Source organism: Chaetodon trifascialis, chromosome 5, assembly GCF_039877785.1.
Source record: "Chaetodon trifascialis isolate fChaTrf1 chromosome 5, fChaTrf1.hap1, whole genome shotgun sequence".
NCBI lineage: Eukaryota > Metazoa > Chordata > Actinopteri > Chaetodontiformes > Chaetodontidae > Chaetodon > Chaetodon trifascialis.
The window spans coordinates 9593914-9611425 of NC_092060.1; the positions used below are offsets into that span (position 1 = coordinate 9593914).

Here is a 17512-nt window from a genome sequence, read left to right on the forward strand (position 1 = left end):
CCAACATACTGTAGGGTGAGACTGAGAAAGAAGACATTGCTGGTTCTGGAGTGATCATCTGTCAAATATTCAAGTTAACTTCAGTCATTTCTCTATAGAGCTACAGCTTTATCCAACGCTTGAATGATAATCTGATCTAACTCAAGCCACAGCTTTTAATTGGACAGTGACTTAAAGATCAGACGTCCAATTTAGATTTGATTTGGCTGTCTGTCTTAGTACCGAGCCTATAAGGACATATGTGGGATAATTCAGGATTTGGACCATAGTATCTTTCAAATCATAAGTATAAACCTCTTTTAAGACACAGGTAGACCAGAATGGTGTTCCTTGTTAAATGTTGGTGCATTGTTCAAAGCATCTGAAGTTATAAAACCTCATCAAGTTTCAAAATGTAAGAAGGACACAATGTCAAGAGAAACAATGAAAAGTAAAAGAAAGTAGATCGACAAATTAATTTAGAAATCCAACCAACAGAACAACTTTAACTTTACAACATCTGTGCATCAGTGAAATATGTGCAGTTTGTGCCTCTTGCTAATTATGAACTTCATTTTTCACTCTTTACTTTAATCATTTGATTAGAGTCCCTGAGATAAGGAACTAAAGAACCCCGCAGGTCATTTGACAGCACTTGCTGCTGTTTTGTCACACAAAAAAAATTGCACAAAAAGCACATGAAAAGGACCAAAATTAAAAGTTTTATTAATTTTTTAATTGCCTGCATAGTTTTTATTCATATTTTATAAATGTATAAATAAAACAAGCAGGTCAGTATCTTCTGGCTGCATCCTTTGTTTGGTTTAAGAAACAGAGTTGTTTGGAAAAGAGCTAAAAATTTTCTTGCAGATGAAGCTGGAGCTATCGAGGAATCTGGAAATGTGTGCAGAACAGGAAGCTGTGCTGTGGAATTCCTTAGACACTGGCTTCCATTATCCATAGGAAAAACTGCTCTGTGACTCAAACACAGTCCTCAGAGAACAAGTCTCAGATGTTATATACATACATACATACATACATACATACATACATACATACATACAGACATACATACACACACACACACACACACACACACACACACACACACACACACACACACACACACACATGTAATATATATGTAATATATATATATGTGTATATATATATTACATATACATATATATACATATATATACACATACACATACACATACACATACATATACACACATATATATATATATATATATATATATATATATATATATATATATATATATATATATATATATATATATATATATATATATATATATATATATATATATATATATATATATATATATATATATATATATATATATATATATATATATATATATATATATATATATTACATGACAACTGGAGCTAATAGAGGCTTATTATCTCTGGTTGCACAAAGAGGAGAAACAGCAATTTATTCTTGCACAAAACGAAGCCTCGTTGTCATAGCAACTGATATCCATTTTTATCCTCCGTTTGACAAGTTGAGTAGGCGGGACTTCCGACTTCCCGAGCATTACCAAAGATGCTCGGGAAGATGAAATGAAATGAAATGTGAAGATAGTCATCTTCCTTTGACGTGTTAAATTTCTGTATTCAATGATATTACTGCAGCTGCAGTGCCAAGGCGACCGACTCCTGTAGTCTATCTACTGACAGGCTGCTGGGGGGTGTAGCTGTATTATCATTTTAAATAAATCACTGAAGAGAGAGATTGACATCAGAGCTGTTAGCTTAGCAAAGTTAGCATTTCAATGAACTGTCAATACGTTAAAAAGCAGCAGTGTCATAGTTTATCACAGATATAGGGTGAAGAACAGATTCGCTCTCCGCTTTGACCGGCAGAAAAGAAAACGGAAGTTCGTTCCGAGTATATCTTGTTTCATTAACTCATGTCTGCTTCCACTAAATCAACAACATGTCCCACAAGTCTTTGCGGGTGAACTGTCACCCAAAATGTCAGCACCCTAGGAAGTCATGCACCAGGTGATTTCAGTAGGAGTATTTACTTTAAAGATTCGTGTATTTCTGTCGTCGTGACAGTCCACCAATGGTCCGCCAATGTGGTAACAGCCCAGACTTTATTCATGACAACACAGAGTGACGCCACAGTTAGCTTCGTTAGCTAATGCCAGCTAGCATGTATTTATCCTTCACGCCGTGAGGCGACTTGGCTTAACGAAAACATGTCGTTTTGTTTAGTGAAACGTTGCTGTGAAGCACCCCTTCTAAGACGTGTTTTACAGCTGAAAATGTGCGTAAGGAAAATACAAAACAATAATATGACCTACACACTGTTAAGACATCGCTGGATGAAAAGGCTGCCCGTGTTCTCCAGCAGCGTCAAGACGTTCAGCACACAGACAGACAAGGTAACACAAACATGACAATCACAGCTTCAGGTGGCGTGTTACAAAAACATCAGGACGCTGTGAATTGATGGGTTTCTGGAGCAATTCAGCAGTTTTTGCTTTACAGTAACAGGCTTCTTTCCTTTTGATTTTTAGGAAACTATTGACCTGTCGAAGTTCCCTGTGGACAGAATCAGGAATTTTTGCATCATTGCTCACATTGATCATGGAAAAAGCACTTTGGCTGACAGGCTGTTGGAGATGACAGGTATTTTTGCTCTCACTCTGCGTTACAGCTCTTAGTTTTTATATCAATGTTTTTTATGAAGAATTTTCATAATCTCAAACATTTTCACCACCAGCGTCATGTGACACAGTTGTTTAGGTCTGAAAACACACCAGTGATGATAATGTGATGCAATGAAGACATCTAACAGGATGTGTTACTAATGGATGCCCTTGACAAACAGGTGCCATAGCAAAGACCGAGAAGAACAAACAGGTGTTGGACAAGCTTCAGGTGGAGCGAGAGAGAGGGATAACCGTCAAGGCCCAGACAGCGTCTCTGTTTTACAACCACCAGGGTCAGCAGCACCTCCTGAACCTCATCGACACACCGGTGAGTGTGCAAAAATTAAGAAGAAGCACCACTTCTGCCTGCTGATGTCATGGCAAATGTACTCGCAGTGAAGTGAATCGTCAGTCGTCCTCATTTCCAGCCCTTACACATGTTCCTTAGATTCTAAATCCACCTAATTACCTCTTTTCCTTATTGTTATTGTTTCATTGGTGCTGTGACTTCTCGGCACTGTGGCAGATTGAAGTGAATTATCCTTTTTGTTTATTGTTGCACGCAGCAGATTTCAGCTGTACAGCATCAGCTTCTCTCGCTTTTGAATCTCCACTGCTTTCATTTTCCGTAGGGTCACGTTGACTTCAGTTATGAAGTGTCTCGATCGATATCTGCATGCCAAGGCGTCCTGTTGATTGTCGATGCCAATCAGGTACAAAAGCACATTTCTCGCTTCCAGTTTTCTCAGTGAATTATTGTGGATGTGTATGTTGCAGGTGATGCAGTCATTAATAGTTTGTTGTCATCTGAAGGGGGTTCAAGCGCAGACGGTGGCAAACTTTTACCTCGCTTTTGAAGCTCAGCTGGCGATCATCCCCGTCATCAACAAGGTTCACTGAAGCCTCCATGTTTTCGGTGTAATCACATATCGTTTTCAGATTTATTCTAATTTCTTGTGTCTCCCGTAGATTGATTTAAAGAATGCTGATCCAGAGAGAGTGGAGTCACAGATTGAAAAGGTGTTTGATATTCCAGGTGAAGAGTGCATCAGGGTGAGTTGGAGCAACATCAGCTGCTTTTTAGATTTCAGTTTTATCTGAGGAAGTTCTTTTCACCCGTGGCTTCATCTTTTTCAGATTTCAGCTAAACTTGGAACAAATGTTGAAAAGGTTCTCCAAGCGGTTGTGGACAGGATTCCACCGTAAGAAGGTTCATTTGTTACATTTCTCAGTTGAAATGTGTTTGACGCATAACGTGAAGCTTTCTTTACTCTTGTATTCTCAGGCCTGTGGCAAGCACCGATGACCCCTTTAAAGCCCTCGTGTTTGACTCTAATTTCGACCACTATCGAGGAGTGGTGGCCAACATCGCTGTGTTTGGGGGTCGAGTCAGAAAAGGGGACAGGATCGTGTCAGCGCATCTCGGCAAAACCTACGAGGTCAACGAGCTGGGGCTCCTCCGGCCAGATGAGCACCCAACACAGAAGCTGTACGTGTCGTCTCCCTCCTCTCGTGTATTGTCTTTCATGTTAGCAGTTGGATGTGAGGATTTGCTGCCTTGTTAACATTAGGGAAACAACATTTTGATTGGTGTTGTCACCATTTTCTGATGAGAAACAGTCTATTAATCAAGGAAAGCATCAACAGAATAATCAATAATGAAAATAACCAGTAGTTGATGCCCTGATTGGAAGGCATCTTTATATCTGCTCAAGGAGTTTTATGCGCTACTTGATTCAGTGGATCATCTTTTAGCATCACTATAGCTCAGTAGAACTGTTTTGATGCTTGTTCATGTATCCGTTGAAGGTCATTCAGATCAAATCATCATTAAATGGGCCTGCACTCATCAAGTCAGTGTTTTTCAGCTGTGCTCTTAATGCACATTTAGTTGTCTGAGGATACAGTCTTTGAATATGTTAATGAACATTCATCAAACTCTCCACTGAGATGCTTGTTTACATTGCAGTTGTGTAACTCCCCTCAACTGTTGTGCAGGTTTGCAGGCCAGGTGGGCTACTTAATAGCGGGGATGAAGGATGTGAAGGAGGCCCAGATTGGTGACACACTCTACCTCCAGGAGCAGCCGGTGGAAGCTCTTCCGGGGTTTAAACCCGCCAAAGCCATGGTCTTTGCTGGTGAGACGTGCTCTCGTGTGCAGTTACTTTTTTCTGTCAGATAAACATGTTGATGTAAATGAAGAATAAGAACTAGTTATCACTTGTAATTGCTCAGAACATAACTGACCACGTCACATTCCAAATCAGTGGAAAGAGTCCTGTCTGAGTACTGCTGTGTGCTCTGTCTTTTGCCTTTCCGTCCCTCAGGCATGTATCCGATGGACCAGTCAGAGCACCCTGGCCTTCGCAGCGCCATTGAGAGGCTGACCCTGAATGACTCGAGTGTCACAGTGCAGAGAGACAGCAGTCTGGCCCTGGGAGCAGGCTTTAGGTGAGGACGGCTGCTTTGAATTAGAATGATAAATGGTTTTAAGACCCCAACAGGGGCGTGGGTCATTACATATGCCTTGACAGCGACGGAAAGCAGAAGTGTGGATCTTGAGCAGTGCAGCCACGGTAAGTTTAGAACAGGAGGGTTTGGATGTTTTTCAACTTATTTGTTGTCGCAGAAAGGTGATGCACTTTTTGCTGAAAGGCACCAAATGTAGGGGTTAGTGGCAAGATGTATCTTCTTTCTTATTGGATTCAACACAAACTTGGACGTCATGTGATATGATTGATTAGGCAATAAACATCTTTCCTTGGGACGTGCAGCCTGTTGCCAAAGTAGACCGCCAAGTTAGAGTTTATTCATCATCACGGGTCGTATCAGTCCAGATGGTGTAAATTTGATTCTTTTAGTGGCAGTGATTTAGATCATTTGGATCGGTACGAAACTGCACGGGAACAGCAATGAATCTTACTCACTGTTGAACTCTTTCCAAAGCGGCTCTTTGTAATTAAAAGCATGAGTATCAATTATAAAACTTGAGTGAACCTGTGGACCTTCCTGTCCCCTGGCAGACTTGGCTTCCTGGGTCTTCTCCATATGGAGGTGTTCAATCAGAGGCTGGAGCAGGAATACAATGCCTCTGTCATAGTAACGGCGCCCACCGTGCCCTACAAGGCTATCCTCTCTTCAGCCAAACTCATCAAGGTAAGAGCCGTATTGGGATTTTAGCAGAAAAAAGAAGTTTGAAATGAATGATAAATGGAGCTGTTTTTGGCATGCTTTCCAGTAAGATGACATATGGGAGATACTAGATGGGGAATATTTGAGAGGACAATCAAAGTGTCCTGTTGCAAAGGCAAAATCACAGCCAGTTTGAATGCATAATGTACACAAGTCGAGTTTCCATCCCGGAGGCAGAAAGTTAGTAGATGGAGAGACTTCAAATTGTTATTTTATGACAGATTATTACAATTTACACTATTTCTCAGTCTTGGCAGACTTTTAATGGAATCAACATACTGTGACAGTGGTACTGCTTGACTGTAGAGGTCACCTTTCACAGTCAGCCTGCAGGTCCAGCCTGCAGGTGGTGAGTGCTTCAATCGCAAAACTTATTTTTTAGGTGAATGTCACTTCACATCCCTGATTCCAAAAGAGTTGAAAATGTAAATAAAAATGGAATGCAATCGTGTGTTTACCGACAGCGGCTGTAGGAAATGTTAGCAGATGATCACATTCTGTTTTATTCATGTTTTACACAGCGTCCCAACTTGTTTTGAATTACGGCTCTAGAAAGCTTTGGAAACACCTTCACCAGTTTTATTTGGAGGTTGAAATCTGGTTGGTTCTCCTGACAGGAGCACGGCAGCGAGGAGATCACCATCGTGAACCCTGCTCAGTTCCCAGACAGATCAGTTGTGTCGGAGTACTTGGAGCCCATGGTACTGGGGACCATTCTCACTCCAGACACTTTCACTGGCAAGATCATGACTCTCTGCTTGGTAAGAGGAACATGGAAGATTCAGTGAAATGAATGAAAACTGTTGTCTGAGCTGTTTAACCTGAATGTGTTCCTTGTGCCCTGTATGGGGTCAGAGAGGGATGATGGATCTGAATACTCAGAGGCGAGTCAGCCTGATTCTCAAGCTTGTTGGAAAACGTAGTTTGACAGGAGACACTAGAGTGCACCCTTGCTTTGCACTCCTTCCAAATTGGTCTGGAGCCAAAGAGAAAATAATATTTGAAAAAAGAAAGCCGAGACAATGCATCTTTTGTGGTTTATATTTCTGATCCTGTTTTACATGTTTTGGGTTCCGAGGAGTCTCCTTCCTTCTCCAAAGTAATTAATTAACTCAGTTACCAAAGCAGCCCTTCTTGGATTGTTGGGACTCTAAATGTGTGCAAAGCTGATGGAGGCAAAAATGATGTCATACTGTCGTGCTCTTTAAGAATCGCAGAGCCGTCCAGAAGAACATGGTGTACATCGACAGCCAGCGTGTCATGATGAAGTACCTCTTCCCTTTAAATGAAATCGTCGTGGATTTCTATGACGTCCTCAAATCTCTGTCCTCTGGATATGCAAGGTAAAACTACACAAGTACTATATCTATGCATTCAGATAGTCATATACAGCTACTATGCAGTTTTGGGCGTGTCTTTACTCTACACTCTTTTTACTCTATCATATATATCTTTTCTCAAGGCATAAAGGTCTTTAATGAAATCCTGTATCACTTCTGACTCTGTGATTTCATCCTCCTCAGCTTTGACTATGAGAACGCAGGTTACCAGGCTGCTGATTTGATAAAGATGGATTTTCTGCTGAATGGGCGACCTGTGGAGGAACTCACCACGATCGTCCACAGGTAAGTGTGTTTGAAATCAAACGTCTGAGTTTGCTTCAGTTTGTCTCAGAAGGTGCTGCTCTGATGCTTGAGCGGATCTTCTCATTTCCGTTGCCGCAGCAGTCTCCCGTAGCTTAATTATCATCGCTGCCGTCACAGAAAAGAATTGGCACATTTTTACGAGTTTACATAATTTCAAGGTTGTATGGTCCTTCATTACTGAGGTAATTCTTCCGAGCCTATGGAGCATGAAATGTATTCAACGCCCAGGATAACATTAAAAATGGCCTCTTGGCAGCCAGTGTTAACATTATCTATTACCATGACTTTACACACTGGACAAGGTCTTCATTCCCTTTGTGACAAGGACAATAGAGTAACTTCACGGGCGAAAAATGATGATGCACAGCAGATCTGTATTTAATGTACTACCAAAGCCGCTCCAGACTTTGGTAATTGAAGGGTGCTGCGCTTCACCACCGATGGCTACTCTCTGACCATTTATACTGTAAGCCTTGGAGCCGAGCCGAGCGTAGCTTCAGTCTGTTATTCCTTAAGGCCAACATGCCAATCACAGGGCAGAATGTCTTTTACAGCAGGCACATTACAGAGTGACTAAAATATATGGAATGTGGACCCAAGTGAGACAAGGATGTCCTGTCAAGCAGAGAAGCTATTTACAGTACATGTGTTTCCTATGGAGGCTCTTATCTTAGGTACCTGGAATGATGAACAGTGAACTTCACATTCTGGTGTTTGGCGTGTTGCTTTACCCATTAAAGGAGTAGTTGGACACTTTGGGAAATATCCCTATTCATTTTCTTGTTGAGAGTGAGATGAGACATGGAGTGGAGCCACAGCTAAGAGGTGATTATCGTAGCTTAACATAAAGACTGTGAGCAGTTTTTGATTAAACTTGGACAGATGATGTACCCCAAAGGGTTGCCTGCATGTTCTGGGACAACATATCAGCTGCTGCCTTTTGAGGTAGTATTTTGAAGTACAGTGTATTTCTTCATTGGTGGTAGAGTACAGCTGTAGCGTGTTAGAGTTGGTTTTGGTTCTGATGGGTGTGTTTTCTTTCCAGAGACCGTGCGTACAGCGCTGGGAAAGCCATGTGTGAGCGACTCAAAGACTCCATACCGAGGCAGATGTTTGAGATTGCTGTACAGGCAGCCATCGGAAGTAAGATCATTGCAAGGGAAACGTAAGTCCAGAATGGCATGAGATGCAAAACAGTGTGCATCTAGAAAGCACTATGAGTTGTATCTGTGTATAAGATGTGACGTGAAAATGATGTCTCTTTCAGGATTAAGGCGTACAGAAAAAATGTTCTCGCTAAATGTGTAAGTAAAGGTTTTTCTTGACTGTCAAACGCTGCTGAATCTACAAATGTAGCACAATCTCAGATTCTGTGTGTATTTGCGTTGGTAGTACGGAGGTGACATAACACGGAAGATGAAGCTACTGAAGAAACAGGCAGAGGGCAAAAAGAAGATGCGGCTCATCGGCAGTGTGGAAGTTCCCAAAGATGCCTTCATCAATGTCCTGAAGAGGAAAGACAAATAGACTGCAATACTGTTTGTACATTATCATTTATTATTGTCTCATATGCGACAGGTCCTGAATAAAGTGGTCATTGGTTTAACAAAGTGCTGTAATTGTGCTGATTTCCACAATATGCGTTGTTGCTTCCGCTCACATTTTACAGATAATTCACCAGGAGAAGACTTATCCCTGATTATTTTAATGCTTTATAAACACTTCTGTTGGTGATGGGGAGCTTCACCTCTTCATATTATGGCACAGTTTGCTTTGCAGATCTGAAGTCATTAAAAAGAAGAGCATTGATCCTCATATTATGTTTAGAAAATTCTAATACATCATCGCCGTGTTCAGTAAACCTTTGTGAATGCCTGTGGAAACATTTTGCTTTTACAGCACTAAATATGAGTATTGATCATGGAAGTTTTCCACATTGGGAATGAAAAGAGAGCAGAATGTGTTGCATCCTGTGGAAACAGGGACAAAGATACTTGAGTGCAACAGTGAAGGCAAGGACAGACCTCCAAAGGGAGTGATAGAAAATAGAATTCTTACTATATTATGTGCCGGCTGTGTTTCTGAAACAGGAAAGCTTGAAGCTTGTCCTTTAAGCAGCGTTCCCAGTAGATGGCAGCAGCAGCTCAAAACACACAAAAGGACAGAGAGGACGTTAATTCCACTTCCAATCAGACCTCATCAGCCTCTGGCTCCATAAACACCTGGTTTAAATCAGATAAAACTCTAGATGGTCCATGTACTTTGTACCCAGCAGGTATAGTGACTCACTGGAAATATCTCATTGTCCCTGTGCTCTGCCCTTTGTACTTACAAATTAAAGCAAATCTGATTGAAAGGACTAATTGATATTTAGCTAAAGGATTTGACAAGTTGCGCTTAAGCAGTGTGCAGTGAATTCAAGTATTTAAGTAAAACACTTGAAATGTGACAACTGTGAGTTAAACCTTTAATTAGATCTTTTCCATTGCAGGCATTTTGACATGTTAGAGCAGGAAAAGCACGGGTGTAATTAATAACATGGATATCTCAGTGGCAGCACGCACTCTGAAACTCAGACATAGTCAAAGTTCTTAATTACGCCTGTGCTTTAACTGTTATGTCAAGTATGAATCCTCAATATGAAAAAGCCTCTATTGTATTCATGGCTCTATCAAATTCTATTTCATAGTCGTTTGTGCCGTTAAACTCAAAGGAAACCAGCTATTTTATAGTCTCACTTTTTTGCAATGACTAATAAAAGTCCCCAAACTGCAAAAATCAACAGGCACTTGATATTTTGCTACCAGCATCTTTCCAGCTATTTTTGATGTTTTGACATTTCAGTGTATTAACAAACATTCAGATGTGACTCACGAGCCGGTATATAGCCTTGGGTTTAAGGAAAGTATTAAAAGTTTCGCTACACTTCCAAAGATTTAAGTGATACTCCTGATTGAACTCACCTACAGTCTTGCGTTCATTTGGTCCATTACAGTTGGTATTAATGACAGTTTGGTTCCTTATGGATCCATAAAGGGATCCCTAGGGGGGCTTTTTTAGGAACACTTTTATTCTCCCTATAAAATAATGATATTTCTTCATAAAACTTATAACTTCTTGTATCTTTCTCTCTGTCCTCGGCAATATTCAAACTGCGTTCTGATTTCCAGGCCTACAACTGGCTCATATTAATTTATTGGTACCAAATGCAAAAAGAGAAGAACAAGATAAAGTAAGTGTCTAACTCCTGTACAGGCTCATGTTCATATGCCTTGAGTGGCTCTCAAATTGTACAAGTGTCATCCATGGACTGAGTATGTCTTGTTGCACTGCAGGTGTTAAAGCACAAGGCTCTAAGATTTGTAACAGGTGACAGGTTTATACAGGAATGTAGCCTAGCCTAGCCAGTTAAAACCTAACCTCCTCTCTTTACTGTATATTTATGAATCCCTCTTTGGAAACAGCCTCTTCACTGCATTGCAAGACTGATACCAGTGTGAAACTAAATAATATTTGCTCCATTCCATTGAAATGAACTGCAGCAAGATTTAAAGTCTCTTGGTGTATTTAATTAACTGGTCTAAACGTGTACCTTTATTGTTTTAGACTTAGTTTAACTACAAGGCTTGAAAACCATTCTCTCTAAATTGTAGGTATTTATTGCTGATTTCAATGCCTTATTATCCTGTTACCATTTTTAATAATTAAATATTGCATTACTTCATGGCTCCAAAACAAAAGAGTTACCCACTCTCACCCTCCTAAAGATGAACATACGATGGTCTGAAGTCCTGCGTTTAATTACAGACACTATACTTACGTTTTTTTTTCCTCATACCACATAACCTATGGTAGTGGAAGTTACTGAGGAGCCTATTAATGCAGCCTGCTCAGCCAAACATACTGTGCCACTGAGGGGAAGAAAAGCGTATTGATCTTGTTTGATTCTACGCTGTACCCGTAGTTTCATGCTATCAATGCGGAAGCAGCTGTGAATGGCTACAACACTAACTGGTATTTGTACTTTATGCTGAAGAGCTGTCACAAATATATAATTTAGAGGCCGTTTATTAGATGCAGACACACGTGGCTTTGTAATATGTTGTTTGACAGTGTGTCCACCTGAAATGCGATGTTATGGCTTTCTATCGTCTCCTCTATTTGGGTAACGTGTAGGAAGCGACATGTTGGTTGCTAGCTAGCAAGTTATTTTACTAACTTACTCGTCCCTGGAAGTGTTCGTCAACCAGCAAAATGAAAGTACGCTCGTCTGTTTTTGCCTCGTTTATTTTAATATTTGAAGTGATTGGCATTGCCCTCTTCCTTCGGGGATTTTTTCCTGTACCTGTCAAGTCTTCTTTCTCATCCAAGAGCAAGCTGTCAGATCTGCCGGCGGAGCCGATGACAGGTGAGCTCAGCATCGTCTGGCTCTCAGACTTACCTGCGTTGATATGCGAGTATCTGCCTGCGCTGTTGACTGGAATACTCTAGAAATATTTGCTTTCATTACAGGAAGCTCCACCAACTCCTCTCGCCTCCCCCAACCCCTTTTCAAAAGGGTGGTTATCATGTTAGTGGATGCCCTCCGGGAGGACTTTGTATTTGGACCCAGTGGTCGCATGTACATGCCCTACACCAGGCATGTGGTGGAAAGAGGCTCCTCGAACAGCTTTGTGGCCAAGGCAAGACCGCCGACTGTCACCATGCCCCGGATCAAGGTAAGATGTGACTGTCAGGCAGGTATCATCATCATGTGGAGATTAAAATGAGAACTCATCCATCAGGTTTACTCAAGCCTTTACTCTGCTAGAATTCCTTGTTTTGATTGGCAGGCCACGGTTAGCTGGAAATAAAACTGCTGTGATGAGTCAACCATCCAGATCAAGAATGATCACCTCCTTTCGCTGTGGCTCTAAGCCCAAAGCCCATCTGTTCCAACTGAAGATGTACATCTTAAAACATGGTCACAAACGTGTAGTTTGATTTTTAAGGAAGGAAAAACAGTTTATTCAAATAGGCGTGAAACCTTTCAGAAATGTTAGCGGACAGGTACACTCAGCTTCCTGTATGTCAGGTCCACCTAGCCCAAGCTAATGCAGTCTGCCACAGCAGCCCTGCAGTAAATGCATTTATTCAGGTGTTGTTGGACCTTTTTTTAAGAGGTGTTGATTCTAGTGAGTGATCGTTTTAGAGGCTGCAGTTTGTGATGCTGTTGAACCACTGTGTTATACCGAGAGGTGTTTCTAACATTTTGCCCTCTCCACATGTATCAGTGGTCATGGTTGCTTATTATTATTATTTTTATTCCTGCAATAAGTTTGTTATCCTGCAGTTTGTATGTGTGAGTGTAAAGTTTGACCCTAAACTATGTTATCTAATCACTAAATGGCAGCGATGTCAGATCCACAGGAATTAGTTAAATTCATAGAAAGAAAATTAATTAACTGCTTTTTATCAGTTATTTGCATGTAAAAGTGGTGCTGAAGCGATTAGTCAATTAATCGCATGACAAAATTAATCCAAAACACGTCATGCGATCAGTCATTGAAGTACTTTGTCATGCAGAAATGGAAAACATTTACTGCTTCCCTTTTCTCAAAGGTGACGATTTGCTGTTTTTCTTTTCCTTGGGCTATGGGAAGAATTGTAATGAGTAAAACAAGTTTAAATTCCTTTATCACCAGTATTTCATCTTTCATATGAGCTGCAAGTGTTGGAGCCAAAATGCCCTCACAGTATTCCTGTGAGCCCAGAATAATCATGTAAAAGAAAAGTGTGAGGCACACTTTGAAAAAGGTGCTAAGTTTTCAGCCTTCAACTGCAAATGGGGTTAGATGGCAGAATTTGCAAAGGGTGACAACGTGGTGAGTTGTCACACTTGGGCGGTGTGTCATGCTGATGAGAGTATTTTGGGAGCAGAGCCAGGAGGGAATTACAGTCATGTTATATGTGCCTTGCAGGACAGGTGGTTGTGCTGAAGCACTAAGTTTGTGGGCAGAAACAGTCAGTGTGTTGTTGTCAGTGGTGCTGGGGAGATTTGGCCGAGGGAATGATTTTCCAGGAAAAAGAGCAGCTCGGTCTTCTCCATGTGGATGCTGGGCAGTGCTTAGCTGGTGGAAAGGCATCTAACTGAAGTTGTCAGGTGAAGCAGAATATTCAGCCGGACTGTCGGGGGGCAGAATAAAAGGCAGCATTCAGGCTTAAGCAGCGGTGGGAGGAATGGGGATGTGCTGACAGACTGCAGCCAGAACTCAACCTTCGAGAATCCTGCTGCTTAGGACCCGCAGCGAGGACAGAATCCTTCTCAGCGTTGGCTGATAAATGTGCTCAGGAAGATAGAAGGAGAGGCCTGCAACCGGCAAACAGTGTGTGCTGGTTGACAGTGTCAGAGACAGGATGAGCTGTGAACACAAGCAGCACTTCACTAACAACCTGGAGCGTCACAGTCCCACTAATAAAGCTGATCTGAAGCCTGGTCCAACAGAGCATGGTGCGCTGTGAGGGAACAGCTTATGTTTCCTTTTTAATTCATATATTCTTTTTTTATCTAATGAATTCTTCATTTAGCCTTTAAAAATGTTTAATGAGAAATGGCTGTTAAAGGTTATCTGAACACAAAGCAATGTATTAAAATAGCTCATTTTAATTGATAATAAATGAGTGAAAGCCTGCACATTTCTAATTTTGTGACAGATATTTAATTTTCTGCTACAAAAAACAAGGAATAGCAGCACATGCTCACTACTGAGAAGCATCCAAACACTCCAGAATCTGAAGATGTGTAACGTTCGGTCAGATGAGACAGAGAAGCAGAAAAATCATCACCATTAAAAAATTGCAGTTAGGGAATGTTTGATGTTTTTGCTAAAGAAACGACTTAATTGATTACCAAAATAATTGCTAATTATTTTTCTGTTTATCTGGTATCCAAAAAAAGCCCATTGCAGTGTCCCAGAACCCAGTAGGATATTTTTAATTTAGTTTTGTATGACAAAATGCTGAAGAGGTATTCAGTTTATTGTCATATATGACAAAGAAAAGCATTAAGTGCCACATTTCAGCAACATTTAAGATACCATTTGGTTACTGAAGAATGTGATTATTTATTCAGATTTTTTTACCGACATTGTTTAACCATGTAGATTAAATTGTTCTTAATGTTGACTGTTTTCTGAGTGTTTTCTTTCCTTTGGACTAATCGACGAGGGGTGTGCTTCCAGTTTTTGATGACGTGTACAGTGGCTCTTGCTGCTGTGGATTTTTAATGCATTGAGGACATAAACTGTCTTTGTAAACTCAATGGATCAGGAATGCTGTCTTGAACAGAGATCTTTCTTCATCTCTTGTTTCAAGGAGGAGCTGAAGTTGGTTGTCATGAGATGGAGCAGGTCAATGATGATGAGGAGGAATGATGGGATAAAGCTGAGCGTGATTGAGGTGGACTTGCCGGGAGACAGATGTGCCACCGTAATCCAAGGGTTTAGAGAAGGATGCAGTGATGATGGAGGGAAAGGGCCGCTTGGGAAAACAGCTCTGGACGTGAAGCGTCTCAAAAGATTTGTTGATGGTAAATGATCATGCGGAGGGAAATTGATTAGAGGAAATTCCAAATAACATCTTTCTGATTTAGAAGCATAGGCATGATGGGTTTATGGTGCAGCAGAGAGGCACAGTGCAGCGTATGGAGGAGAGGAGAAATTGGATGTGCCACCTCCTCAGCTGTCCAGAGACGTCTAAGTTTGATTTGCAGGCTTGGTGAGAGCATACAGGTACATCTGTAAACCCTGCAGAAGGGCCAGTTAATCACATTTTAGGGGGTGAGCAGCTATAGTAGATTTGAGGCGCAGCACCTTACTTTTTTAGCCTCATGTAGTGGCTTCATATTCTTCCTCATCTATTGACACGCCTCTCCAAAAAGCAATGGCGGATTGGTAATTAGTTGAAATATAGATTTGTTTTTCAGGCAATACAAATGAGAGCCCACTGTAATAACATCTGCAGCTGGAGCATCACAAAAACAACATCATCATAGCTCTGAGGCAACACATCACTTTCCTGTATATGGACATAGAGCTTAGCTTAACGCTGGCGTTGTGTTATTCGCAGATCTTAAGGGAAGAGGAATTAAGGTGAAGCTGTTCCATCACAGCACTGGGATTTTGTGATGCACCAGTAGGTGGCAGTACACACCAACTGCCACTTACTGCCCACTATCACTGCATTGCACCCAATTAACTGGTATGACACAGCCAACTAACCTAAATCATAATCTCTCAGTGGCACAGCCATTAATTTAAACACACATTAGACCTACCACTGCCTCCACCGTATCTAAAGTTACAAGCCTCCTGCACACACGGCTGATTTTGAAGACGTATTCACATTTACGCATTTAGGTTTTAGTATCTAGTTTCTTGTCTCTGTGTTATTTTTTATGAAGCTGCCAGATAGCAAACAATTGTTAACCTGGAAACTCTACTCTGAGGCCGTCCCTCTAAATTTGATGGTTCCAAGTTAGTTGCTCTTTCCAACAATATGACAGGAAGAGAAAAGAAGCTGCTGTTCCTCCCCTCTCCTCTGTTCACATGAGGCCAGTTGAGCCTCACTCTCAGACTGGCACAGCAGTCAGTGCACATTACTGAGGTGCTGGATTTGGACAATGAAGTCAGTACATCATAACAGTTGCAGCAGCAGCGAGCTGATGGTGTTTGAAAGGCTGGCTGGGTAGTATACACACACTGAGGTATTATCTGGCGAGAAGACCTGAGAAGAATGAGGATATTTGGAAGTTACTGGTAGAAAGCCTTCCTTTCAGTCATAAACCAAAAGTAAGTGAAAAGAAGAAATCTTTTGCCAGCCTTGAAGACTTGAAGTCGCAGCCCCCTTCCGTCTGTGTTTTGGCACCTTGACAAGTTTTCATCACTGTGCCAGAGAGTGTCTGTATACCCCACTGATATTGTATTTGACATTTAAGCAGTGGCACATCGTAAGCCGAGACACATACTGCGGGCCAGTAATTAGTATGTTGATGAGTCACTGATTCGTTTGGGCAGCTTCTCAATGTTTTTTGGCATCTGGAGAGATTTTAAAATTTGGCCTTTTTCAGCAGTGAACTTTCTCCACAGAGCTCCTCGCATATCTCCAGCTGATCGTTTTCTTTACAGCAGGACTATCTCCATGTGCCCCCGTGTTTGTTGTCACCTGACAACAAAGTGTTTGATCAGGTTTCATTGGTCAGACTATCTCTATTAATAGACTGAGGACCACAGTGAAAACGAACAGGCAGAAAGAGAGGACTGCTTCTGAAGCGGAACCATCCATCTCTTCCTGAAACAAGCGTCTGCGCTGGCAGGAGCAAAACAATCGCGAGGAAGGAAGTGGTGAATAATTGAGCTCAGGAACAAAGCTCACAAGATGAGGCTCTCGGCATCAGTTTCCTGTCAGAGCAATACCTGTGAATCAGCTCGCAGCACTGAAAGGCATAAAGCATGTTTATTAGTTTGTCATTGTTAAGCAGCAGACACAAACCTTTCAAAGTGACAGAGGAGAACTTTGCTCCCACATATCAAGACGCACATTGATAAACAATAAAGTTTGCAGCATGTGACAGCTCTTGAAGTTGATTGAGGGTTTTTGCAATATCTTTATTGCTATTTGTCTCCCGGGTCTGAAGTGGCCACGAAGTTGCTATAGGACAGGCACTCACGCTGTAACTGCTCACAAATGGCTGCAAAGTGTTTTGCAAGAAAAAAAGAAAAACACTACTATATAAAAACTGATAAGATGAAGAGAATGCCCAGATGTGAAGTGAAAAACAGGGTTATGTAAGGACAAATGCATCAACACTAAAGCAGATAAAATAGTGATTTAAGAAGTGATTTCAAAGATGACTTTGAATTCGCCGGCCCCGCTCCCTTGACAGCTTCCTCTAACACCGGGGCCCTCACACAATAAAGGCTGGTCACCTCTGATTTCAGCCTGGATTTTTGAGCGTCCCGCTGG

At 41.4% G+C, this 17512-nt stretch overlaps 2 protein-coding genes across 4 annotated transcripts in view; both read left to right on the forward strand.

Moving 5' to 3' along the window:
* The first annotated feature begins 1965 nt into the window (after window positions 1-1965).
* guf1 (GTP binding elongation factor GUF1) lies at window positions 1966-9114 on the forward strand. 2 transcript variants are annotated; one of them, XM_070963397.1, is made up of 17 exons: window positions 1966-2402; window positions 2538-2649; window positions 2852-3000; window positions 3305-3385; window positions 3486-3563; window positions 3642-3725; window positions 3810-3874; window positions 3958-4161; window positions 4671-4810; window positions 5000-5123; window positions 5696-5828; window positions 6482-6625; window positions 7074-7207; window positions 7388-7489; window positions 8556-8675; window positions 8778-8814; window positions 8903-9114. In XM_070963397.1, exons 1-17 carry the CDS (start codon window positions 2217-2219, stop codon window positions 9035-9037), a joined length of 2028 nt encoding a protein of 675 aa, XP_070819498.1. In that variant the 5' UTR covers window positions 1966-2216; the 3' UTR covers window positions 9038-9114. The 2 variants fall into 2 exon arrangements, 1 of the variants encoding a protein (XP_070819498.1); XR_011602196.1 differs by lacking the exons at window positions 8556-8675; window positions 8778-8814; window positions 8903-9114 and having other exon boundaries at window positions 2085-2402; window positions 7074-7277; window positions 7335-7408.
* A 2394-nt stretch (window positions 9115-11508) lies between these two features.
* Window positions 11509-17512, forward strand: part of pigg (phosphatidylinositol glycan anchor biosynthesis class G (EMM blood group)) — a 55294-nt gene continuing 49290 nt past the window's right edge. For both annotated transcript variants that reach the window (XM_070962440.1, XM_070962442.1), the window contains exons 1-2: window positions 11509-11918; window positions 12023-12228. In XM_070962440.1, the coding sequence (XP_070818541.1) occupies window positions 11765-11918; window positions 12023-12228 (360 nt within the window). In that variant the 5' untranslated portion in view covers window positions 11509-11764. The remainder of the gene's footprint in view (window positions 11919-12022; window positions 12229-17512) is intronic.